Here is a 27,859-nt window from a genome sequence, read left to right on the forward strand (position 1 = left end):
TCAGAATTATGCCCTGGGAATTTGATATCGGGATATGATCTCTACCCTTTCACTATTTCTAAAAATTGTAAAATTGAGTAAAGGTATAGGCTGCTATAGAATATAAATCAAACAGGAACAAAAGAAATATGCCATAGGGAATCCCTTTCAATGCTATTCAAACATAAGGGCTTTCAGGGGCGGATCTAGAGCAAAATATTGGGGGCCCAATGTGACAAGGGCGTCATTGAGCAAAATCTTGGGGGGCCCAATGGGAAAAAGTTGCCAATAATTGACCAAATTGACAAATTATTCTATAAAAAGAGTAAAACAAAATAGGGAGAGGCCGCCAGAAAAAAATCTTGGGGGGGAGGTCCGCCCCAAGGCCAGAACATAATTTGCACTTTACTGAAAAAAATACAAATGAATGTGCATTGGCAGTTTAATATACATATACTGATATTTAGTAATCAAATTTTTAATATTATTTGATTTATTAAAGTTATAAAAGTAAAAACATTTATATTTTTTCAGTAAAGTGCAAATTCTGTTCTGGGAAGGTATAGGGGTTTTGAGCCCAACTTATGTCAATTTCTGCGCGTTTTGAGTTTGACTCGGTTATTTATTGTAATTTCTGTTCGTTTTGGGTTTCATTTATTTATCGATGCTGATTTGTGGTACTTTCAAGCTTGGTAGATTATTTGATTTTATTTTTGCTCATTTTTTGTTTGATGGTGTTTTCTAATTTTCTTTGAAAAATTTATTTTGTGGAAACAGTTTTCTTAATTATTTCTGTTCGTTTTATATTGACATAATCTTTTCAGGGAAAAATAAAATAAAACTTTAAATCTTTTCGTTTTTTTAAGAACTTATAGTTTGACCTGCTATTTGTATGCTGGAAAAAAATTTTCAGCAATTTTTAAACATAGACCCTTTTAAAAATCTGGACACAAATAGTTGTGTTTAATTTAGTTTCATACCTCCTCTAGTTGACCTGAAATGGAAAACTTGACACTATTCACAAAAAAACCTGTTTACTTTCTTTGATAGCTTGGATACATTTCCGCTATTTTGATTTGGTTAAATTTCAAGAGCAGAAGTAGCCCCGAAAGTTTGAACATAATACTCTCAGTCGTTCTTGGGATACTGCTGAGATGCCTTATTGGGAATTAGCATTAACACAGTGCATTTTTATTTAATCTTAAGGCAACATTTACTTTTTAAACATAAAGGCAAATGAGAGGATGGGCGTGGGAGGGGGATTAGTTTACCTCCAATCACTTTCGAGTATTAAAAATGACATCAGCCCTTTCTATTTTCAATCTAACGGGCACTTTTCGAAGTTCCTACGAAAACTCCTTCGATACTAAGTGCCCTGGTCTAAACAAAAATGATACATTATACCCACATCAATCTTTACTATAAAAATGTCAAGCCTTCCAATGACTTTCGATTATTAAAAAGGGCACTAGGCCTTTCGATTTCCAATCGAATGATCCATTTTCAGGTTTCTAAGACAACGCTTTCTATAAACACCTTATATGCCTCCAGGCATATAAGGCATATGTTGGGGTTAGGAATTCGTAAATTGGACTCTATGAACGATATTAATTAATGTTTGAATAATAGGAGTGTGATTGATTCTAATTAGTGATTGGATAATTTTTTTACAAGAAATCTCTGAATAAAATATTTTTGGAGAGATGGGAGCGAGGTGTCTTAGAGTACTTATAATGGTGTTATTTGGGGAGATTACGTTCCTTGGCAATTTTGAATGACATTGCGAGTTGACCTAGCTCTACCTCTCCGGATTTTTTATTCGTCCTTGAGATTTTGTATAAAATGCTCAGGGGGGGGTGGAGCGATGACAGAGTGGATGTCTTAGACTAGTGATAGTGGTGTACTGTGACACGAATGGCTTGCGAAAAACCCAAATGAATGACTTGAAATAAAAATTTTAACGAGAGAGGTCTGAAAATTGTTTTCGGGGGGATGGGGCGATGACAGAAGTGTGTCTTAGAGTAGTTATAGTTCTGTACTGTGGCATGAATTGCTTGTGAAAAACCAAAATGAATGAATTGAAATAGAATTTTTAACAAGAAATGTCTGAAAATTGTTTTTTTTTGGGGGGGGGGGGCGATGACAGAGTGGATGTCTTAGACTAGTGATAGTGCTGTACTGTGGCATGAATTGCTTTTCGAAAACTCGGATGAATTCGTTGAAAATAAAGTTTTAACAAGAAATGTCTGGAAAGTGTTTTTGGGGAGATGGGGAGATGACAGAAGGGTGTCTTAGACTAGTTATATTTCAGTACTGTGGCACGAATTGCTTGTGAAAAACCCAAATGAATGACTTGAAATAAAAATTTTAACGAGAAATGTCTGAAAAGTATTTTTTGGGAGATGGGGCGATGACAGAGTGGATGTCTTAGACTAGTTATAGTGCTGTACTCCGGCATGAATTGCTTTTCGAAAACCCGGGTGAATTAGTTGAAAATAAAGTTTTAACAAGAAATGTCTGAAAAGTGTTTCTGGGGAGATGGGGTGATGACAGAAGGGTGTCTTAGACTAGTTATAGTTCAGTACTGTGGCACGAATTGCTTGTGAAAAACCCAAATGAATGACTTGAAATAGAAATTTTAACGAGAAATGTCTGAAAAGTGTTTCTGGGGAGATGGGGCGATGACAGAAGCGTGTCTTAGAGTAGTTATAGTTCTTTACTGTGGCACGAATTGATTGTGAAAAACCCAAATGAATGACTTGAAAATAAAGTTTTAACAAGAAATGTCTGAAAACTATTTTTGGGGAGATGGGGCGAGGACAGCAGCGTGTCTTAGAGTAGTTATAGTTCTTTACTGTGGCTAGAATTCCTTTCGAAAAACCCAAATGAATGACTTGAAATGAAATTTTTAACGAGAAATGTCTGAAAATTGTTTTTGGGGGGATGAGGCGATGACAGATTGGATGTCTTAGACTAGTGATAGTGCTGTACTGTGGCAGGAATTGCTAGCGAAAAACCCAAATGAATGACTTGAAATAAAATTTTTAACAAGAAATGTCTGCATAGTGTTAGGGGGGGGGGGTGGAGCGATGACAGAGTGGATGTCTTAGACTAGTGATAGTGCTGTACTGTGGCACGAATTGCTTGTGAAAAACCCAAATAAATGACTTTAAATAAAAATTTTAACGAGAAAGGTCTGAAAATTGTTTTTGGGGGGATGAGGCGATGACAGAAGCGTGTCTTGGAGTAGTTATAGTTCTGTACTGTGGCATGAATTGCTTGTGAAACCAAAATGAATGACTTGAAATAAATTTTTAACAAGAAATGTCTGAAAACTGTTTTTGGGGAGATGGGGCGATGACAGAAGCGTGCCCACACACACAGATACGACACACACAGAGAGACGACACACACATAGAGACAACACAAACACAGAGACGACACCCACACAGAGACGACACACACACAGAGACGACACACACACACAGAGACGACACACACGCACAGAGACGACACACTCAAAGTGACGTCTTACACATAGAGATGACACACTCACAGAGACGACTCACACACAGAGACGACACACATAGAGAGACCACACACACACAGAGAGACGACAAACACACAGAGACAACACACACACAAAGAGACGACACACACAGATACGAAACACACAAAGAGACGACAAACGTACAGAGACGACACATACACACAGAGCTGACACACACACAGAGAGGACAAACACACAGAGACGACAAACACAAAGAGACGACACACACACAGAGAGGACAAACACACAGAAACGACACGCACACACAGAGACGACACACACATAGAGACAACACAGACACAGAGACGACACACACACAGAGACAAAACACACACAGAGATGACACATACACAGAGGCGACACAAACATATAGACGACAAACATTCAGAGAAGACGCAAAAACAGAGACGATACACACACACAAAGTCAACAAACACAGAGACAACACACGCACAGAAACGACACACACACACAGATACGATACACACATAGAGACGATACATCCACAGAGACGACACACACACAAAGACAACAAGCTCAGAGACAACACGCACACAGAGACAACACACACACATACACACACACAAAGACGACACACACATAGCGACGACACACGCACAGAGACGACACACAGACGACAACACACAGAGAGAATACACACGCACAGAGACGACACGCACACAGAGACAACACACACACATAGATGACACACACATAGCGACAACACACACACAGAGACGACACACACACAGAGACGACAACGCACAGAGAGAAGACACACACACACAGACGATACACACACACACAGAGATGACATACACACAGAGACGAAACACATAGAGACGACACACGCACAGAGACGAGACACACACACACAGAGACCACACACACAGAGACGACACACACACAGAGACGACACACCCACAGAGACGACACACACAGAGACGACACACACACACAGAGAAGACACACACACACAGAGAGCAAACGCAAACATAGACGACACACGCACAGAGACAACACACACATATAGACTAAAAACGCACAGGTAGGACAAACACCCAGATACTACACACACACAGAGATAAGACAAACACAAAGATACGACACGCACACAGAGATAATACACAAACAGAGACGACAAACATATAGCGACGACACACGCAGAAAGACGACACACAGAGAAAACGCACACACATAGAGATGAAACACGCACAAAGAATACAAAAAAAAACATACGACACACACACAGATAAAACAAAAATACTGATACGACAACACACAGAGAGGACACACACACAGAGACTAAACATACACAGAGATGACACACACACAGAGACGAAACACACATAGAGACGACACGCGCACAAAGACGATACACACACACAGAGACAACGCACACAGAGACGACACACACACATAGCGACGACACACGCACAGAGACGACACACACACACAGAGACGACACACACACACAGAGACGACACGCACACACACAGAGACGACACACACACAGAGATGACACACACACAGAGACGACACACGCACAGAGACGACACACATACAAAGATGACACACACACAGACGAAACACCCATAGAGACGACACACGCACAGATAAATAACAAACACACATAGAGACGACACACACAAAGAGACGACACACACACACAGATACGAAACACACATAGAGACGACACACGCATAGAGACAACACACACACAGAGACAACACCCACACAGAGACGACACACACAGAGACGACACACGCACAGACACGACACACAAACAGAATCATAGTGAGAGAGATATCCAAAAAGTTGAGTTGATCTAGGTTCACTTAGAGTGGCACGCCACTCTAAGTGAACCTAGATCAACCCAACTTTTTGGATGACTCTGTGTGTCGTGTCTTTGCGTGTGTCTTCTCTATGTGTGTGTCGTCTCTGTGTGTGTGTCGTCTCTGTGTGGTTGTTGTTTCTGTGTGTGTGTGTTGTCTCTATGCGTGTGTCGTCTCTATGTTTGTTTCGTATCTGTGTGTGTCGTCTCTTTGTGTGTGTCGTCTCTATGTGTGTTTGACATTTCTCTGTGCGTGTGTCGTTTCTATGTGTGTTTCGTCTCTGTGTGTGTGTCGTCTCTGTCTGTGTGTCGTCTCTGTGCGTGTGTCGTCTCTATGTGTGTTTCGTCTCTGTGTGGGTGTTTTTGTTTGTGTCATCTCTGTGTGTGTGTCATCTCTGTGTGTGTGTGTGTCGTCTCTGTGTGTGTGTGTCGTCTCTGTGCGTGTGTCTTTTCTCTGTGTGTTGTCGTCTCTGTGCGTGTGTCGTCTCTGTGTTTGTGTCGTCGCGTCTTTGTGTGTGTGTTGTCTCTGTGTGCGTGTTGTCTCTGTGCTTGTTGTCTTTTTGTGTGAATCGACTCTGTGCGTGTATCGTCTCTATATGTGTTTCGTATCTGTGTGTGTGTCGTCTCTTTGTGTGTATCGTCTCTATGTGTGTGTGTCGTTTCTGTGTGTGTGTCTGGTCTCTCTGTGTGTGTTGTCTCTGTGTGTGTGTATCGTCTCTGTGCGTGTGTCGTCTCTATGTGTGTTTCGTCTCTGTGTGTGTGTGTGTCATCTCTGTGTGTATGTCGTCTCTGTGTATGTGTGTCGTCTCTGTGTGTGTGTGGTCTCTGTGCGTGTGTCTTCTCTCTGTGTGTGTGTGTCGTCTCTGTGTGTGTGTCGTCTCTATGCGTGTGTCGTTGCTATGTGTGTGTCCTATTTCTATGTGTGTCGTCTCTGTGCGTGTGTCTTCTCTGAGTGTGTGTCGTCTCTGTGTGTGTGTCGTCCTTGTGTGTGTGTGTCGTCTGTGTGAGTGTTTCGTCTCTCTGGGTGTGTCTTCTCTGTGTGTGTGTGTTGTCGTCTCTGTGCGTGTGTCGTCTCTGTGCGTGTGTCGTCGCTATGTATGTGTTTCGTGTCTGTGTGTGTTGTCTCTGTGTGTGTGTATCATCTCTGTGCGTGAGTCGTCTCTATGTGTGTTTCGTATGTGTGTGTGTGTCATCTCTGTGTGTGTGTGTGTCGTCTCTGTGCATGTGTCGTATCTCTGTGCGTGTGTCGTCTCTGGGTGTGTGCTGTCTCTGTGTGTGTGTCGTATTTCTGAGTGTGTTGTCGCTATGTGTTTTTCGTCTCTGTGTGTGTGTCGTCTCTGTGTGTGTGTCGTCTCTGTGCGTGTGTCGTCTCTCTGTGTTTTGTCGTCTCTGTGCGTGTGTCGTCTCTGTGTGTGTGTTGTCGCTATATGTGTGACATCTCTGTGTGTGTTGTCTCTGTGTGTGTGTATCGTCTCTGTGCGTGAGTCGTCTCTATGTGTGTTTCGTCTCTGTGTGTGTGTCATCTCTGTCTGTGTGTGTCGTCTCTGTGCGTGTGTCTTCTCTCGGTGCGTTGTCGTCTCTGTGTGTGTGTCGTCTCTGTGTGTGTGTTGTCGCTATATGTGTGTCATCTCTGTGTGTGTGTTGTCTCTGTGTGCGTGTCGTCTCTGTGCGTGTGTCTTCTCTCTGTGTGTTGTCGTCTCTGTGTGTCGTCTCTGTGCGTGTGTCGTCGCTATGTGTGTGTCGTCTCTGTGTGTGCGTGTGTTGTCTCTGTGTGCGTATTGTCTCTATGTGTGTTTCGTATCTGTGTGTGTGTGTATCGTTTCTGTGCGTGTGTCGTCTCTGTGCGTGTGTCGTCTCTGTGCGTGTGTTGTCTCTGTGTTTGTTGTCTTTGTGTGTGTGTTTCGTCTCTTTTTTTGTGTCTTCTCTGTATGTTTGTCGTCTCTGTGTGTGTGTCGTCTCTGTGTATATGTCGTCTCTGTGTGTATTTCGTCTCTGTGTGTGTGTGTCGTCTCTGTGTCTGTGTCGTCTCTTTGTGTGTGTCGTGTCTGTGGTTGTGCGTGTCGTTTCTGTGTGTTTATACTCTTTGTGTGTGAGTCTTCTCTTTTTGTCTGTCGTCTATGTGTGTTTTTACTATCTGTGTATGAGTCAGCTCTGTGTGTGTGTGTGTGTCGTCTCTGTGGGTTTGTCGTCTCTTTGTGTGTGTCGTATCTGTGTTTGTGTCGTCTCTGTGTGTGTGTCGTCTCTTTGTGTTTGTCGTCTCTGAGTGTGTATGTCGTCTCTCTATGTGTGTCGTCTCTGTGTGTTTGTCGTATCTGTGTGTGTCTCGTCTTTATGTGTAACTCGTCACTTTGTGTGTGTCGTCTCTGTGTGTGTGTGTCGTCTCTGTGTGTGTGTGTCGTCTCTGTGTGGATGTCGTCTCTCTGTGTGTGTGTTGTCTCTATGCGTGTGTGTTGTCTCTATGCGTGTGTCGTCTCTAGGTGTGTTTCGTATCTTTGTGTGTGGAAACGCTTCTGTCATCGCCCCATCTCCCCAAAAACAGTTTTCAGACATTTCTTGTTAAAAATTCTATTTCAAGTCATTCATTTTGGTTTTTCACAAGCAATTCATGCCACAGTACAGAACTATAACTACTCTAAGACACGCTTCTGTCATCGCCCCATCCCCCCAAAAACAATTTTCAGACCTTTCTCGTTAAAATTTTTATTTCAGGTCATTCATTTGGGTTTTCGAAAGCAATTCGTGCCACAGTACAGCACTATCACTAGTCTAAGACATCCACTCTGTCATCGCCCCCCCCCCCCCCCCCCCCCTAACACTAAACGCTTTTCAAACATTTCTCGTTAAAAATTCTATTTCAAGTCATTCATTTGGGTTTTTCACAAGCAATTCGTGCCACAGTACTGAACTATAACTAGTCTAAGACACCCTTCTGTCATCACCCCATCTCCCCAAAAACACTTTTTGGACATTTCTTGTTAAAAATTTATTTTGAACTAATTCATCCGGGGTGTCGAAAAGAAATTCATGCCAGAGTACAGCACTATAACTAGTCTAAGACATCCACTCTGTCATCGCCCCATCTCCCAAAAAATACTTTTCAGACATTTCTTGTTAAAAATTTTATTTCAAGTCATTCATTTGGGTCTTTTGCAATGGATTCCTGCCACAGTACAGCACTATCACTAGTCTGAGACATCCAATCTGTCATCGCCTCATCCCCCCAAAAACAATTTTCTGACATTTCTCGTAAAAAATTTTATTTCAAGTCATTCATTTGGGTTAAAATTTTTATTTCAATTCCTTTGAAAGGAATTCTAGCCACAGTACAAAACTATACCTACTCTAAGACACGCTGCTCTCCTCGCCCCATCTCCCCAAAAACACTTTTCAGACATTTCTTGTTAAAACTTTATTTTCAAGTCATTCATTTGGGTTTTTCACAAGCAATTCGTGCACAGTACAGAACTATAACTACTCTAAGACACGCTTCTGTCATCGCCCCATCTCCCCAGAAACACTTTTCAGACATTTCTCGTTAAAAATTGTATTTCAAGTTATTCATTTGGGTTTTTCACAAGCAATTCGTGCTACAGTACTGAACTATAACTAGTCTAAGACACCCTTCTGTCATCACACCATCTCCCCAAAAACACTTTTCAGACATGTCTTGTTAAAACTTTATTTTCATCTAATTCACCCGTGTTTTCGAAAAGCAATTCATGCCAGAGTACAGCACTATAACTAGTCTAAGACATCCGCTCTGTCATCGCCCCATCTCCCAAAAACTACTTTTCAGATATTTCTTGTTAAAATTTTTATTTCAAGTCATTCATTCGGGTTTTTCGCAAGCAATTCGTGCCACAGTACAGCACTATCACTAGTCTAAGACATCCACTCTGTCATCGCCCCCCCCAACCCCCAACCCCCCCCCCAAAAAAAAAAAAAACAATTTTCAGACATTTCTTGTTCAAAATTCTATTTTAAGTCATTCATTTTGGTTTTTCACAAGCAATTCATGCCACAGTACAGAACTATAACTACTCTAATACATACTTCTGTCATCGCCCCATACCCCCAAAAACAATTTTCAGACCTTTCTTGTTAAAATTTTTATTTCAAGTCATTCATTTGGGTTTTTCGCAAGCAATTCGTGTCACAGTACAGCACTATCACTAGTCTAAGACATCCACTCTGTCATCGCTTCACCCCCCCCCCCCCCTGAGCATTTTATACAGAATCTCAACGACGAATAAAAAATCCAGAGAGGTAGAGCTAGGTCAACTCGCAATGTCATTCAAAAGTGCCAAGGAACGTAATCTCCCCAAATAACACCATTATAAGTACTCTAAGACACCTCGCCCCCATCTCTCCAAAATATTTTATTCAGAGATTTCTTGTTAAAAAATTATCCAATCACTAATTAGAATCAATCACACTCCTATTATTCAAAAATTAATTAATGTCGTTCATAGAGTCCAATTTGCGAATTCCTTACCCCTTTTTTTTTGCAAATGTTAATCAAACGATTCCGATTGTAAAAGCGTGTTCAATCACGTTGCTTGGAAAGGTATCCATTGGTACATGCTCTGGAAAGGTGCCAAGGAACGTAAAGTAAGCAAATGGCACAAGAAGGAACATAAAGTATGCAAATCCATAGGTACATGCTCTGGAAAGGTGCCAAGGAACGTAATCACCCCAAATAGCACAGGAAGGGACATAAAGTACTAGAAGTATAAGGTACTACTCTACTTTTGTACTGGCTGTTAAGTACCATATTTAGTGTAGAAGAGGCCATGTATAAGAGTGCTAACAATCCCTGCATATGTGGCTGCCTCTAGTCATGTTGGACCACATAGCTACTTATGATTTTTCTAGGAAATAAAGCATGAAATTTTAAGGAAGGCCCTGAACCACTGACTGACCAAAATATGAATTTTATACCTTGACTAATTGACGATGAAATACTACGATGTCAGTTAATAATGGGCCTAGGGGCGCCTAATGCCTTGGGGCGCAATAAAATATCACTGATTGTTTTTTTTTTCTTAACAAAACCTGGATTGATGAGATTTATCGTCAAAGTGCCAGGTGCACTCCGTCACCGCGCTGCCTTTTCACAGAAAAGTGTTTTTGAAACAAGACAGGAATTCCATGGCCACTTATAAACTGCCAGATGTTTAGTCTCCCAAGAATGGCAGCTGAGAGCTCGGTATCACCTCTGTCTTTAGTCTCTTTCTCTTGTTCTGCTCAGTGCTCCCACTATTTTCGAATTTTCGGGGATTTTCCCGAAAATTTCGCAAAATGAGAGCGGCAAAACCGCTTGGGCCTTGGAGCATCAAAGTGTTAAATTTGGCCCTGATGGGAGGGAAGAAGATGACGTCGGTATTTGAAAACCTACGTCATCTTATGGCTTAATTCTCGCTCTGGAATAAGAAAATATCTTGGTCTCAACGCCCCCTATTTTTAATTAAAAAAAAACACCTCCTCTCCTCTCAGTGAAGACAAATTTTAAATTCAAAATACATCAAATTTTAACTTTAGACGTCACCTACTCTTTTTTTTTTGTTAAATAGCACCCGAACTGGACACACTTCCAGTCACCATATAACTACCAAAAACTTTCCAATAAAAGAAAAAAGAATTGCCATTGCCATTGCCATAAGGGCGTTCTCCCCCAACAAGAGGCCCTTCATACGGTGGCTATTTCTTCTAAACTCTTCCGGATGGTGACCCTCCGTGCCTCCTATAAAACAAATAATAATAATAAAGAAATTCAAAATAAACTAATTTAATTAATAATAATAAAACAAATAAACCAAATTATCTATCAGTATAACCTTCTTTTACAAAAAAATACACCAACATATTTATAAATTACAAAGACATCAATTAAAGTTATAATGATACCACTTTTCAACTTAATCTTTTCATTTTTCCCTTTTAACTATACTTCGGCTGCTATTTAATTCCAAAAACAAAACAAAAAACACAATTAAAGAAACTGGCAACGATGTTTTACCCATTTCTTCTCACACACAAACACATACAACATATCTCCTCAAACATAACCTACATCTTTCAAATAGACTCTTCAACCAACAACTCCATCCACTCAATATGCACTCGTTCTTTCCACCTTTCAGTTTTACTTAAATGCGCTATCATTCTCCTTCAATCATAGCCAAACCTTCTTAACTCAATCCCTTTTCTCTTCTTCCTTCTTTTCCATACATATTCACATAATTTCATAACAACACCACAGCTCGCTCTCTCCTCTCATTTCCAGGAATTTTGACATTCAGTTTAGTCAACCTTCGACCAACGACATTCAGTTTAATCAACCTTCGACCAACGACATTCAGTTTAATCTTATCTTCTCCAGTATTCCAAATTACTCCATGACCTCTTAAGGCACTAAAAAGACAAGTATTTGAAACTAATTTCTTATGGGATAATTCTCGCTCTGGAATAAGAAAATATCTTGGTCTCAACCCCCCCCCCCTTTTTAATTTTTTTACGACCCTCTTTTAATCCCGTGGTCTTTATGAAGTTTTTGTTGTTTAGTTCTACCAATCCTTGAGCTATTGAGACGGAATAACGTTGGAGGGTAAAAAAACATCAGAGTTTACCGAATAATGAAAAAAAAAGTGTGTTTGAAAGTTAAAAAAATACTGATCATTAAGTATTTGTTGATGCCTTCAGTCTAAAATGACAGATAAAAATAAATCTAGCCTCAAAAATGCTTAGAATAGTTAAAAGGGCTAACGCTATAGTCCGTTCTGTGGCTTGTAGTATATACAAATTACTTAATGAAGAATTTGTAGTAATACGAATTACAAATAATTTTTCTGTTATCTGTTGTCTTTCAAGGGAACTAATAACAAATAATTCATTATCATTATTGATGAAAAAAAAAGTTCTGGAACACATTCCGAGTTCAGTACGTTAAGTTGTTCATGGTAACCAAGAGTAATTAAAGTGTGAGCCTCGTCCATAGTAAGCAAAACTCGAAAAAACGAAAACTGAAAAAATTCATAATTAACGAAACGAAAAAATTTTTTTACGAAAAAATTCGTTAAAAGAATATAATTTTTATGAATGATTCCACATATATAAAATTCATCAAGTTTAATGTTACTGGACAAAAGTTGCTAGCAGGAAAATTTGTGTCATTTTTGAAAAAGGGAGGACCCCCCCCCCCCAAGGGAATATTTCTAAAATCGCAGCATTAAATTGAGTTTGTGTGAAACATAAGATACGTATTTCTGTCTTGTATGTACAAAATTCGAAATTTTGCACTTACCTAGAGAAGAATATTTGCGAATGAATAGGCCTATATAATCATTTTGACGGTCGATCATGCTGGATTTGAAGTCACAGAAAATTCGCAAAGGGTTCATTCAAATACAAAGCTTCGAGTTCTAGTATTCTTTTTAAGCGAAAAAGGAGTTTGTGCAACAATATAGTGTTGTTTTCTGCCGCCTAGGGCCCTAAACATGAAGCACGTAGTAGGTTTTCACGTCAATTTGGAGATGGGAGCCGTTGGGGTCCCTATCCACAAAAACTCCCTATCGCCTGAAGAAATACGTATTGTTAACTAAGTGATAAGAGGATAGGCTAAAGAGGCGGTAGCTCCCTTATTATCACAGGACAACTGTCGTTAATCATGTAGTTAGTATAGTCATATCACAGAACAGATGTCGTTACTCATATAGTTAGTATAGTTAGTACAGTCATACAGTCATATCATAGGACAGCTTTCGTTACTCATATAGTTAGTAGATAGTTAGTATAGTTAGTATAGTCATATAGATACTTGTTACTGAGTTGAAAAAATATTACTACAAAATCTGTTTCTTTTCGTATTTCAACACCTCCCTCCCTTGAACTTTCTTAGGGGTTAAATTTGTATCGAACGTGTTGCATCAAACCAATGGTGATAGAAAATCGAGATAATCCCTCATCGAGAATATTTTTTTACTCTTTTGCCATTGTTAGCAAAATAGATCATTCCCAAATAGTAGTAGTATTAGTAACAATGATATATCGTCCAAAAACAAAACAGAGGCAAAATCAATTGGTGGCACATCAAAAGTGTCGCTTGCGACGGCGTGCTACTAAAAAAAAACAATTGCCGAAAAAATATTTACATAAATATTTTACACAATAAAACTATATAATGTAATGATCCCGAAGCAAAAAAATAAACAACTACTGTCATTTTTGATTCTATCAATCTCAATCTGTTTCAAAGGTATGCTTACCAATAAACTATCCTTTTCTATGTTTTGTGCCACAGAGCAAAAATGCCGGACCAATTTGGGATCGGTTGAATTTTACTTCGGCAGTTGGATCTCTCATCCCCCAGTGCAAGAAATCTTTTCGTTGCTTCTGTTTTCCTGTCTCACTGTACAAATTGGTTTCTCTGGTTTTTAAAATTATTCTTAAAAGTAAATAAGTTTCTTAAAAGTTAGTTTGTTCCGTTTTGCTGTATATATTATTTGGCTCTTTCCAAATCGTCTGGTATCCCTCTTTCTCACATCCCAAAACTGAAAAGCTTTTGATGTCAAAATTTAATTTCGATGTTTCTTGGATGCCCATGAAGTCGTCCTTGTGTCACTTTGTGAACAACAATGTGCCCAAACGCCTAAAACCCATTTTCAAGTTTTTCCCCCGAAATGCAAAATATCATGTGACATTGCGGCTTCTAAATTACTATAAATTTATTGTTTTAAGGTAGTTCGATACCTTAATGAACCACTATTACCACTTTTTACCACTACCACTTTTTACTATTACCACTTTTTACTATTACCACTTTTTACCACTATTACCACTATTAACCACTTCCTTAAAGAACCACTATCTCGTCCATTACAAGCTTTTTTAGTTTGTGCGGCCAAACTCTTCAGGATTGATTGGACGGTCTTGCCATAACTTGTATAGCTTAGAAAAGAGTCCGAGTAAACGACAGAAAACTAAAAGCCGACACCTACGCTACTTACCCGGAAATTTTATGTTTTGTGCCAGAGATGGAGATATTAAAATTTAATAAAGCTTACTTGATTAGAAAGCATATTTTTATTTATTTTACTGAATGGAGCAGAATTTTCTTTTTAAAAGTTCAGGAAAGAGCAGCCCTTAAAGATGTTCTAGTGTCAGTGGTGGATCCAGAGGGGGGGCGCCCCCCTAACGTAGTCTAAAGTAGTGTAATTTACTTAAATAACTCAAGTTTGCGTTAATTAAACTTGTTCCGGTTAATTTGTTAAGTTAATCGGATCAACCTATTTTGTACCCCGCCCTAACAAAAAAAAAACAATCGGATCAACCTATTCCCCCCCCCCCTAAAAAAAAATCCTGGATCCGCCCCTTTCTAGTGTACCTGCTTGGAAATCATTAAAAATCAGCCCAAAAGAAGCATCATTGAATAATTGAACAGCTTTACAAGTTTCTTGTTTGTCTAACTGCCTTGATTGAAGTCTTTGCAAACACAGGATGCACATTGTTTATTCTGTAGGAACATTGATTAGACAACGTTTTGCTCAACAATTAGTAAGCGATTATAGGTTTCCTTTGTTTTAAACTAGTTTCTCGTTAGCGTTTAGAACTATTGACGCATCGAAGATCCCCTATCAATGTATGCCGACATTGCTTCAAAAGCTCCCTGTGTTGCTGAGAAAATTTGCTAATGTACCCTTTGTCTTTCAGTCTGTCAGCCGACGCTGAGATTCACAAAATGACATTTTTGGAATCGAACGTCCTTAAAGTCTAGTATTGAATGGTCATCAGTAATTCATTGATCAATTTGTGGTCTATTGTGAAATTCCAACTATGCATCTTTGCAATTGTTTTACTCATTACCTCTGCGTATTGGCTTCATTCATAAAGGCCGGTTTCAGTTGAAACTCTGGTGCAAACTTGCATGAGTGGTTTCCAACTCCACATCAACTAGAGCCAAATGTTTCACGAAGTACGACACGATTTTGTCATGCCGCTTGATGCCGCGGGTGGTAGGTTTTGGGCCATGCATGGTACAGTCTGTGTCTGGTAGTGAGCTTCAATTTGGTGTATGTAATTTTAGGAAGTGGGAGCCACCTCGAGCTGACTCGTCACTTTACAGCATTTATCTACCATTATAATAATTTCGATTTTAGAAGACATCATGATGAATCATTTTCTCTTGTTAATGGTATTCATTGTTATTCAACTCAACGTCAAATATCACGAAATGCGGCAATAATATAAATAGAAAGACATTCACAAGAATTAAGTGTATTATGCATACCAGGCCTGCTCAACTCAAAATGAGATGATAGCCATGTGAAATATGAAAAAGTAGATGTGCCCATCCTCAAAAGAGACATCTTGTGTGTCTATTAAGTATTATTATCCCCTTGTTCATTAAGCTCATTGTAAGTGATTTTTGTAATTTTTGGTATTCAATTGAATTACTTCCAAAAGCCCTTATTGAAACCTCTACAATTCGTCTTTACAGATAGAAAATTATTGGAATATTCATCTATTAGCATAGGCTAATAATATTTTTGGTTAGTTTCATAGTTTCATGGGTTTGAAAAATTTCTCTGATTTTTATGTAAGAAATTCATTTTTTATGTTTAAACCATGTAGAATGGAGCACAATAATTACGCTTATTCAGTAAGTTATTTAATTGATTGCAATAAGCTTCGCAATAGACTGCAATAAGCAGTAATTCTGAGATAGCTATTTTGTTCAACATAGTTGAAAGGCCCAATAAGTATGTCTTCGGATGTAACATGACCCCCCACAGCCCCTGGGGAAAGGTCTTAAGTTATAAAATCCTCCAATTGTTTGCATATAGTATTTGTTATTACATTTTAGGGTGGGAGGGGGACGAATTTTCCGCTGGGGGTTTTTTCATGAGGAAATTTTCCATAGGTAGGGAAGTTTCCAGGTAGTGAACTTGTCAGGCGAAATTATACATTGGGGGAATTTGCAAGAATTCCTATACAAAACTATTTTTACATGTCTTGCTTTCTCTTTTCCATCTCAATTTTACGGGTGGAGTTGTTAAGGATAATTGTCCTGGGTAAATTTTCGCCGGGATTGAATTGTTTAGAGGATATATCCGTGGGGAGGGGGATTTCTCCATGGAAGTGGGGCCAGATTTCCTGGCATTATTTAAAAAACGACCAAAAATTAAATAAAAAAACAAGTTTTTTTCCAACTGACATAAAGAATCGAAGCTGTACATCAATCCGAAGAAGAGAAATTTCTAGCATGAATCGTGGGGTCACCCCCTCCTCAACTCATGACCCTTTTCTATGACGTTTGAATTCCGCCTAAATGCCTTGTGACCGACTCCTGAAACACAAGGGTCGTTTAATTAGAAGGATAAGAAGCTTTTTTAAAAGTACTAAAAACTTTAGCGTAGAGTTCTGTGGTGAGGAGGAGGCAACCCCCCTTCATATACGTAATAATTTCAGTTCGTTTCAATTTTTAATGTTGCTCCTTACTTTCAGTTGAAAAAACTTGTTTTTTCAATGGTAAAATTGGTAAAATAAGGTAAAATCGGTAAAATTGGTAAAATTAGCTAACATAAGGTACTCCCTAGGAAACAAAGGGTAAAATGAGTGTTCTAGAATTGCCCTGTAGCTACAAGACCAGCTGAGCATTTCTTTTGAAGCATCTCTTACAGCTTTTCATGAAATTGTTTAATGATTTTGATTTTCTTGGGCTTAAAAAAGGTAATAGGCCTACCCCTTCATCTAGAGTTTTATCAATCTAATTAACTGTCTAGTTTATCCCTTTGGTAAGCTCGTGCCTAGGGTAATACCTCAGCAATTGGACAGTGCCTGATTTCGGACATCCATTTTGTAAAAAAATAATAATAGCCTAATCATAAATAAATAAATTTACCATCATTTGGGAGTAAAATCATGTTAGTAATTTTATTCTATATTTAAACATAAGAAATGTTACCCTAACAGCCTTGCATATTTTTATATTCGTATTCAGTCCCATTCCTCATATCATATCCACGTTATTTTTCATTTATTCATAAAAGAGCCGAATACAATTATAAAAGAGGTTTATAACACTTTGATGACTTTGATCACTGCGATAGGCTAGATAATACAATATCTATTATTATCTATAATATACAATTTTGTATATAATATCTATAATATCTATTATTTATATACTGTGACTTTAATTAACTCAGCACTGGCTCATAAGAGTGGAATAGACAGCCTCTTTCTCAGTCCTTAAGATGACTTCAACATTATGTGCTTTAAATTCTAGCTCCTGTCCTTTAGACTTAGATTCTAATTCAAGTGTCTGTGTCGGTCCCGAAGCACCCCTTAACAAACGTCCTGGAGACTGAAAACCAAGGCCGTATTCAGTAGGGGGATACGGGGGTTTGAACCTCTCCCCCGAAATGTTTTTCTGACTCGTAAAAACATAGCTAGTTTTGTACTCCCCCCCCCCCAGGAAAAAATCCTGAATATGGCCCTGCTGAAAGCCATCGATGTTAGGCCTATATAGTGAAAAAGCATATAAAAAAAAAAAAACAAATATCGTATATATATATAAGATTAAAGCAATTCAAGCAATTTAGCCACCTCTGATCTTAACCAAGGACAAGAAGTAGTTGAGAAATTAATGAAGTTAAGAATTGGTTTCAAGATTGCGAAACAGCGCTAACACTGATAGTTTCCTTTTGTTTATTGTCTGATAGGCTATTTCTCTTATTACCAGGCCTATAAATTTTGGGCACTTGAACATTCATTGGGCTACTATAATAATGTTTAAAATGCATCGAACTAACTCGAATACCTTCAGGATTCCGTTAGTAGCAGGAGTAAAGAACTCCTTTTTTAGAGATAAAGATGCTGTAATTGCAAATAATAATAATTATATAATAATAAACAGATATAATAATAATAATAACAATAATAATAGATAACAATAACAATAATAGATAAACAATAATAATAATAATAAACAGAAACCATATATAGGCTACACTTCGTCTGCCAGGTAAGGCCATGAAGCTTAAGGTGGAGGTGGGAGTATTTATTGACAATCACTCATATCAAACTGCTGAATCACCAGAAATTCAATGAACAGAAGACATCATGAGAAGGGTTATCCAACAAAATTATTCCAGAAATAAAAGCAAATCTGTTGCCCGTGTCTTCTAAAGTGGAGAGATTTTTCAGATATCTGGGCAGTACCAAGGGGGTCCACTTTCAGGGACCACGTAGACCAGGTATCACAGGCCAAGCGTGGCGAAAGTGTGCAAAGCGTGGCAATAGTACGCCAAGCTTGGCCAAAGTGTGCCTAGCGTGGCGGAGACTGTGCCTCCTGGGACGTAACTTTGCGGCAGAAATGGTGTTCTGAGCTGTACGCTAGGTGGTTGAAAGTGGGGGGCCCCTTGGGGAGTATATTTCCAACACGAGGACCATATTGACAAATTACAAAAATGCTCAAGCGGTGCTCGGAAGTTATATTATCCGTATTTCCTGTATTGGGATCATGATGGTGCCTCTTTTAAGCAAAAAAAAAAAAAAGAAAAAAAGCAGTTGCAGGGTTATCAACTGATTCAAATATTTATCTATCTATCTTAAAATCTGGTAGTTGCAAATTTGGGATAGTTCTGTATTAAATAATGCTTCTTAAAATGCTCACGAGGTTTATAAAATACCTCATGAGAATTATCAAATTTTGATAATAGCCTAATCTCATAGCTTTTATTGTGAAGTTTAATCCCCTTCTAAAACATGTTACAAAATTATCTGCGCAAATTGAGCTTGACTTAACTTTATTAGCCAAAAACACTGAACATAAATTTGTATAAAGGAGAGAGAGAGAGAGAGGCAACTCGCAACATCTCCTTTAATAATGAAGAAAATGGAAAAATAAATAACATTTCAATAACTCTCACGGAGCACAGAGGAAAAGAAAGAAAGAAGTAATAAACAGAAGAAAAAAAAACAAAAGAAGAAAAGAAAAAGAACAAACGAAGAAAACATTGACTCACGGAGATAAGGAAGGGATTTACAAAACAAAATATAGTTAAATCAATAATTCATTCAGTCCCCGCTACTTAAGACGGAAAGGACTATCTCTTTCAATAGCTTCTACTAGTTGGCAATCTGGGGAAGTTGATATCCCAAACTTAGTCTTGATCTCTCATTTCTAACAAACGGGAAAATATAATTTGTTCCTATCTCTTGACAATGGAGCGTCCATAGCTAATATATGGAGGACATATAGGAAAATAAATCATATTAAGATATATTTTTAGGGATTTTTATTTTCCAAAATACCCCAAGGGCTCTGCTAAATTTTCAGCTATCGCACCTAAACGAGTTTTTCTGCAAAATTTTCATCAATTATAAAAACAAAGTATCATTGTTGCTACTGTTTTGTCAAATTTAATCTATCTATAATTTGATCATTTCTACCACGTGACTGGAGTCTAGCGAATACCACGAAATAAGTTACAGAAAAGTTTTGGTTGCGTAACTCGCTGTTTTGGATATGGAAAGATTCAAAAACTTAAAGCTTCCATTCGTGTCTCTTTTCGAAAACGTGCCAACTGAATGTCTGTGTTCAAGAGCCCGTTGCATAAACTGCTGGCTGGAAAGATAGAAATTAATGAGTATGTTCATGATTCTTTATCATGAATTTTATTTCGGTCATATCTGGATTTGGGGGGGGGGCTAAAAAATTTGAGTACTAGTATACAATCACTTCTCCTGAGAAAGAAACGCTATACATTCTGAAGGCAGCTTTAAACAATTCTGAAATGCTTATTTAAACCATTCTTAAAAGCGCTTCACTTTAATTAACCCCCCCCCCCCCTAATGTGCATTTATAGAGTGCAAATAATATATTATCATATTATATAATATATCATTTATTATATAATATATTATCATATTATATAATATATCAATTATTATATAATATATTATCATATTATATTATGCATTTTTCTGTTTCTTGATTTTGTCGATGTTGCTTCTTTGTCGTTAAATGTATTAATATTTGAAGAAAAGAGAGACCGTGGAAAAATACATGGAGAATTTATAATTTGGGCTATTTATTTGCACATTTGGGGGGGGGATGAAGTTACTCGAAGTGCTTTTTGGAATGTTATAAGTAAGTATTTTAAATGTTGTTTAAGTAAGACTTTTTTTAATGTTGTTTTCAGAATTTTTTAATGTTTCTTTCTGATGAGGGGTGGTTGTCCACTGGAACCAAAAATAGATAAAAAATGAGCAACAAATGAAATGAAAGATGAAATGAAATACGAGTTTCCTGGTCTCCTACAGGCTACAACTTTGACGATTTAAATATAGCAAGCCCTGACTTAAGTCAGTTTATCATGAGCATTTCTGATAGAGGGTATGAAGGACCGTGTTATTTTAGAAAAAAAACTTTAGTTAAATTTAAATTAATTTAATCCAAACCTTCATTTAAACTAGAATATCATTTTGGCATGAGCGTTTTTGGTCCGTGGACCACAGATCGTGGTCCACGAGTTGAACAATCGATTCATTCATATAATTTTAGGCAGTATTTTAGAAATCAGTTATTTATTTCATTCTGTTCACTTTTTTATTGTTCATTAAATATTAATGATATCTAATCACAGCACCTCGGGCTATTTAAAAGTAATTAAAAAAAGTATTATTTGGAAAAGGTTCGTGGTTTTTATTTATTTATTTATTGTTATTATTACTATTATTATTATTGTTTTGGTAGAAAGTTTGACGAGAGGTTGGTTATAGTTTTATTTTGCCAATGAGATTTATTCATTTTTATTTATTCGATTAATATTTTTTGTTAGTTTCATTAATTATTTGTTTAAAAAAAATGAAAGTAGCCGCCCTGTCCCAAGTGCTTTTTTGTATCTTTTTTGGGGCGGTTATTAGTAATTAGTTGTTCTGTTTTCGTTTGTATTGTTATGTTATGTTTTTGTTGAATTTCAAATTAATTTTAAATTTCATTGAGTTTTTAAAAATCGTATCACCAACCCACCTGAAGCTAGCACAAGCCCCTCCTCCATTCCAATATCTTCGCCACTTCATTGTCATCTCTTCATGAAGCTCCTAGTTCCTGTAAATCCTTCCTTATGATCTTTCCCCGCTTGTTTTCATTTAGTCCCAGGGGGGTTGTCATTAAACCAATTTTTGCACCCTTCATCTGTAAAACCTGGCTTAAGCCGCTTTTCTAAAAATTATATACAAACTTGCAAATTTCTAAAATAGCCGCTTTATAAAATTATGCAAAATCATATTTCTTCTGCATCACATTAGGAAGATCTTCCAAATTAACTCATGATGCAGATTATACCTTGTGCTCCAAGCATTTGTTTCTATAATTTAAGTTTTCACAGAAATTTAAAAGTATTATATAAAATTGTTCTGTAAGTTTTGGGCTCTACTTTATTGAAACTACTTCTTAGTATGTCTTACTATTAAAATTGAAAACTCATAAGCTAGTGAAATATTATTTCGTCTAACACCCCCTCCCCCCTAAAAAATGAACAGATCTTAATGAAAATTAAATAATCATATTCAGCATGTAAGAGAACCCTGTAGCAGAGCTTTTGCGCTCCTACCTACAAAATACGGGACTCTTGTGTTTTTCCCAAGAGGTGTGGTCACGGATGCATTGACAATATCGGTAATTCAAGGAGAATCAGGCGAAATTTCAACCATTTTTTCCAGTCTTACAGACTAATGATTCTTTTGTTGTTTTAAAGGAATTTATGCCTAAAAAATTCGAAATCCATTAACATTATAAATTTTCTTTTAACATTTTTACTAAGAGGTTGCAATTTGCTAAGTCTAGAAATTAACTAGTCTGCAAGTAACTTTTAGTAAAATTGCTTTTTTAATCTAGCTTTTCTAAAAAAAAAAACTCGTAAATCTGTAGTATGATAATTGATATATAAAAATAAAAAAACTTGGCAATTTTCAAGAAATTGCCAAGTTTTAGTGAGGAAATTGGCGATTCTGATGATTGTCGCATTGAAGAAAAGACAGTTCTCAAAGATATGGGAGCTTGATTTGCCAAGGCGTACTAATTTCAAGGATATTTAATATGAAGAATGTAGTGATTATGTTATGGCTTATTTTTGTGTTATTTTAAGTTTATTCTAAGGTGGTCCAGTCACAACCAGACCACATTTTAAATGCCACAACTTCGGAAACGCCGTCTAAATGGCCTTTGAAGTTCTTTAAATAAATATAATGCTGTCATTCGCTAACCTGTGATAGCGGAAGTGAGGGATCTCTACTTAGCAATATGGGGTGAGGGAGTAGAGCCCAACTGCCGCAAGGGTGGGTGACAGGGTTGCTACCAAGCTCTTATTCAAGTATTTTTTAATTTTATTCTAACTAGTGCCCCCCTCCCCTAAAAATTCGGGTACCTGGCCGGAGCAGTGGTAGAGGTTCAGGGTTCTATTTTGTTAGAAAGCCTTCGACCGGGTTTTAGAGGATGGATAAGACATTACTTAAAAGAGGTAAATACGATATAAATTTTAAGAAATACTTCTGTAAATTTTAACTTGCAGATGTAAGGCGTGCACAGGTGCATATTAATCTTAGGGTAAGGAGATCAAGTTTTTTTTTTTTTTTTTTTTTTTTTTGGGGGGGGGGGTCATACACGCTGGACAGGGAGAAACAACAAGACTTCAAAATATTTAACAATTGGGAAATGAGGACTATTCCTATTCAAATCCTGGTAAAAACAAAGCTCTTGGTTGCAGTTGTCCACTCCCCCAAGAAAATCTCCAAGTGGTGCTCATGGGAGGGGAAAAAAGGAAGAAAGTGTGTTTTTAACCTACAATTTTAGGGGGTTTTCCCGGTCAATTTCAGGTCGGATTTTCTGACTATGGCTGACCATCAATGGTCTTAAAATTAAATTGGTTGGAGGAAGAAATTGAGCGTCTGAAGTGTTTTGACGGACTGTGGCAAAAGCTGGCATTTAGGAAATATTAGGAGGTGGCGCAATTTTTACCATCAAAAGGTTTAATTGGCTTTGAAGCTCTCATTGTCGCAGTTAGACCCCGGCGCCGCGCCGGCGGATCGACCGAATGCCGCCGAGGAGAGGCCCGGTCGAACGCTTCCGGCGCGCCACAGGCGCGCCGCCGCCGGCAGAGGTGGCGGCGTTCGGTCGACTTCAAATTAATTTTGCGGCAATTCTTTGTTGCGTCAACCGCAAAGTCGGAGCTTTTCCTTCTCGTGTGGTTTAGAATTTCGATTTTTCTGATTAGAAATCAAGCAGGGCTTGCTCTGTCCCCAAATTTTCGGGAATTTCCCCCAAAATCCAAGTGTCAACCCGAAAAAAAAATCTGGTTCCCCGATTCTCCAAAAATCACGCAATCACGGTGCCACCCCTAGCGATTTATTACCAGTGACTTTCCCTGCCAAATATTACTTTGTATACCATAATTCTCTTGTTCACTACTCTCCTGTTCATTAATTTTTGTCTCTTTTTTTACTTTGCATAAAAACCAGACTGATGCAATATGCAATTGCAAATATTGCAATATACACAGTTCTTCATATGTTGATGAAAAAAGTATCGTCTTTATGAAATGAGTTTAATTCCTTTCTTTCTCAATCGCTATTTCTTACATCATTCTTAGTGAAGAATTTTATTTTCAAGTTGAATAGAATTATAGAACGCATTCACTGCTATACAGCTTCAGCCATCAGTTGGATTTTGAAATTGACAGCCGACAGATTGTTTCTACAGTTGAATTGTACGTTTGCATATTTTTTTTTGTTGCAGTTTTTAGATGAGATTTTCTTAATGTTTAATGCTCAATTGTTGAACGCCTGATAAAAAATACAATCTTCTTTCTGAAACATTTTTAACCCCCCCCCCCCCCCCAAAAAAAAAAACCCCTTCTATTGAGACAGAATTTAGCTATAGACTAAGCTATTTACAAGGTTGGGGAAATTAAAGATTGAACCGGAAGTTACCCCAAAAATATGATTCAGAAATAAATTGTAAATTATTGCCTATAGGGAGGGGGGATATGGGGCTATCATTTTGAAATGATAATGCCTCATTTTTTTTTTATTGAAAGCAGGGATGCCAAAAGGATAAGTATTTTTTTCATTTAAAGTGGATACAGAAGAAAATGATATCAAATTCCCTTGGAAACCAGTGAAACTTTAAGAGACCCAGAGCCCTCTATTGGGACTTCTTCATTGTCTTGGGTATTCTGCAATATTTCATAGGCTACTTGCCTAATGTGCCTTTTGTGTGTGATCGCTTTTAATTAGATTCCTTGGATTCTCATTGAATTCCACGGCGAATCTATGACTCAGTTTTTCAGTAATTTGAGGTATATCTGAATAATTTCGACATTTTTGTTGTTGTCTTTGTACCCCTTTACTCATACCCTCAATTTTTTTTCAAGGAACACTAAGCTGTTTAACGTTATTTTGCGTGTTTGTTTGAACCATATAGTCACCTAGTGTATTATTAAGTAAATTATGTTTCTAATGAAAGCTGAGACCGTATCCTATCAAGGTGGTATCCAGAGGGGGGAGGGGTAGGGAGGTGCTACATTTAAATGAAAATATCTCGAAATTTTTTTTATTGAAAGCAGGGATCCCAAAAAGTTAATTTTTTTTTAATTTAAAGCCGAGACGGCATCCTATCAATGTGGTATCCAGAGGAAGGGGGTAGGGAGCTATCATATTTATATTATAATACCTGGATTTTTTTTGAAAGCAGGGGTGCCAATAAATTAATCATTTTTTTTATTCAAAGCAGAGACGGTATCCTATCAAAATGGTATCCAGAGAGGGGGGCATAGAGAGTTATTATATTTAAGTGGTAGTACCTTGATTTATTTTATTGAAAGCAGGGATGCCAAAAAGTTTAAAAGTTGACAAAAATTAACAAGATTTTCGTGAGTTATACTTGATACAGCACTTGCATGGTTTTATCGTCCAAAGGGAAAGGGACATATGCGTCCAGCCTGTTTTTTTCTTATTGATGAAACGGGTTTACTTTGAAAACATTCATTCATAAGTACCAGGCAGATTCACACTAAAACGAATTGGTGTGACGAAAGCGATATCAACATCCTCACCTAACGTTGCACTCGAGTGACAATGGCGCCCTTGATCCAGTGCCCAAGTTACATTAAAAGGCCATGTCATAATAAAAGATTTCAATTTGGGAGGTTCAAGGAAGAGTCTTTGACAGTCTTATGACCTCAGGGTACTAGATGTTGCAACGTTCTTACGTATCTACAGTGGTTTAAAAAATTCGATCACCCCACAAATGATTATGAAAAATATGCAGAAATATAACAAATGTAACATTTGGAATATTATAAAACTTTTTTCAAAGCTTTGAAGAAAATCCAAAAAGGTTAAATACCCATAACTACGCTTGAAAGCTATTTTAAAAAGAAACTCTTTGGAGATTTCCATGGACATGACCCTAGCAGGAGCTTTGAGCCTGAGTTGGGATCAAAGAGGAGTCTTTGAGTATTTTGACCTCAGGTGACTTATTGTTGCAACTTTCTTAAATTTAGTAATTCTTGTGAGCATTTGGAAATCAAAGCTTAAATTCAATAACTGATACTAAGTGTCCTAACATTTTGGTTGGATTAAAAGTGACGAACTGGGAAGAAAATTCCAACATCTTCCTCGAACTACTTCAGTCTGCATAGTATTTCATTTAATTACATTTAAAACGGATGAACTTATCATTTTTTACCTAATAAAATAGCTGGCACTTCATTTTTCTTCATACCGAATAAACCATTAAGTGTTTTTTGTTTCATTGTAATTGAAGTGTTCTCATGTGAAGTGTTCATCATGTATTTTTCAATTTGATAAATTTACTCCTTTTAGATGCAGTTATAATTTGACTGATATTAGGTATTTATCAGTTTATATTTTTATTTATTTTATCAAATAAAGAGGAGGCCATATAATTTGGAATGAATTCCCGAAAGCAAAAATTAATAATATCCAAAAGAGCAGCCAAAAGCAATAAAAAAAGCAGCAGTTCAGCCTTACATGACATATATATGGCCTACATGACATATATTCTATAAAGAAGCCAAAAAACTTTAAAATGTATATTTTTTTAAATTGTTATTAGAAACCAGTTTTTAATGCAAGAAGGCTTTTTAGGAATCCAAAAGAGCAAAAAAAAACAACAAACAATCAATATCAAAGTCGTCCATTTCAACCGTTTTAAAGGTGACAAAACAGATATAGGCAAAGGGCATTATGAAAAAATTAAGCTTCTAAGTTCAAAGTTATTTTCAAAGTTTTTACCCAGATAACTGACAAATTTTGTGATACAGCATTCGAAGTTTTGTATGCAGTAATGCTCGATGAAAAAAACTACTAATTTTGATAATTATTTATGTTAAGAATACAGAGTTAATAGATACTTCAACTACTCGTATTATGCAAGGGTTCTGAAACGCCAAAGCCATTTCGTTTCTACCAGATTTCTACTTCTCTTGATGAATAACGAAGAAGACCAGTTTCCAGCCAGTGACTTGTGAATTTTTGAACTCATGAATAGGCTCGAATCTGTTGTAAATTTAAGCTGTGATTTGAGAAAGACTGATGAAAACATTAATGTTTTCGGTCAACATTGATCGCGCCGCCGACATCTTACCGGCGGCGCGCCGCTGAGATCTTACCGGCGGCGCGGTGCGCTCTTTATCCCCGCCGCCACCGGTCTTCCCTCATCGGCGCGGCGCCGTGGTCTAGTCGCAGTACATTAATCCCGATGAAAAAAGTAATTATAATCATAATTATTTTTTTTGCAGGAAACGATGAAACTTTAAAGCTTATAAAGAATGCTGGAGGAAAGGCTTTCGGCTACGTAGTAGATCTTACAGATAAAGAGGCCATCTACAAAGCTGCTATACAAATAAAGAATGAAGTTGGAAGGGTAAAATTTTCAATTTCTGCTCTTTACTATATAGGCTATTTTCATATAGACAGAAAAGAATTGGTATGTCTATTGCTTCTTGTTTATTCCTATTGTAAAAATTACTGAAAATAATCCTTAGAAGGCTCAGTATTAAAAAAAAAAGATTTTTTCGACACAAAAAAAACCTGAATCCAGAAATTTTGATGATAGATAGCATCTGCCAGGAAGCTATCTTTCAATAAAAGTTGGGTTTAACATGCAAGTTAAGCCCTAAGACGTGTTAAATCGCGACACCCCTAGCTGCACCCCTCCCAGCCCTGGTCCCCGGGGCAGCTTGCCCCTGGTCTCTCCCTAAAAACAAAACATTATCTCATGTGGATGGACAACTTGCTTCAGTCATCGCTTTTATTTGCCTAGTTTTTTGTGCTATTTGATTTTTGAATTTATATATATCACAGTTATCTGTTTGTGCTAGCAATTAACAAAAACTAAATAAGTGATGCACTGATTTACAGCATTTGCTGCAAAGAAGCAGTGACTCGTTTTTTTTTACGTTAACACA

At 37.5% G+C, this 27,859-nt stretch overlaps 1 protein-coding gene across 2 annotated transcripts in view; it reads left to right on the forward strand.

Annotated features, from left to right (window-relative positions):
• The window catches only part of LOC148951763 (short-chain dehydrogenase/reductase family 16C member 6-like), a 97,010-nt gene that overhangs the window by 8,354 nt on the left and 60,797 nt on the right, over positions 1 to 27,859 (forward strand). For both annotated transcript variants that reach the window (XM_089089322.1, XM_089089321.1), the window contains exon 2: positions 27,191 to 27,315. In XM_089089322.1, coding sequence (XP_088945448.1) covers positions 27,191 to 27,315 — 125 coding nt within the window. The remainder of the gene's footprint in view (positions 1 to 27,190; positions 27,316 to 27,859) is intronic.

Source organism: Artemia sp. Qi Xiang Cuo, chromosome 5 (assembly GCF_049724085.1).
Source record: "Artemia sp. Qi Xiang Cuo chromosome 5, ASM4972408v1, whole genome shotgun sequence".
NCBI lineage: Eukaryota > Metazoa > Arthropoda > Branchiopoda > Anostraca > Artemiidae > Artemia > Artemia sp. Qi Xiang Cuo.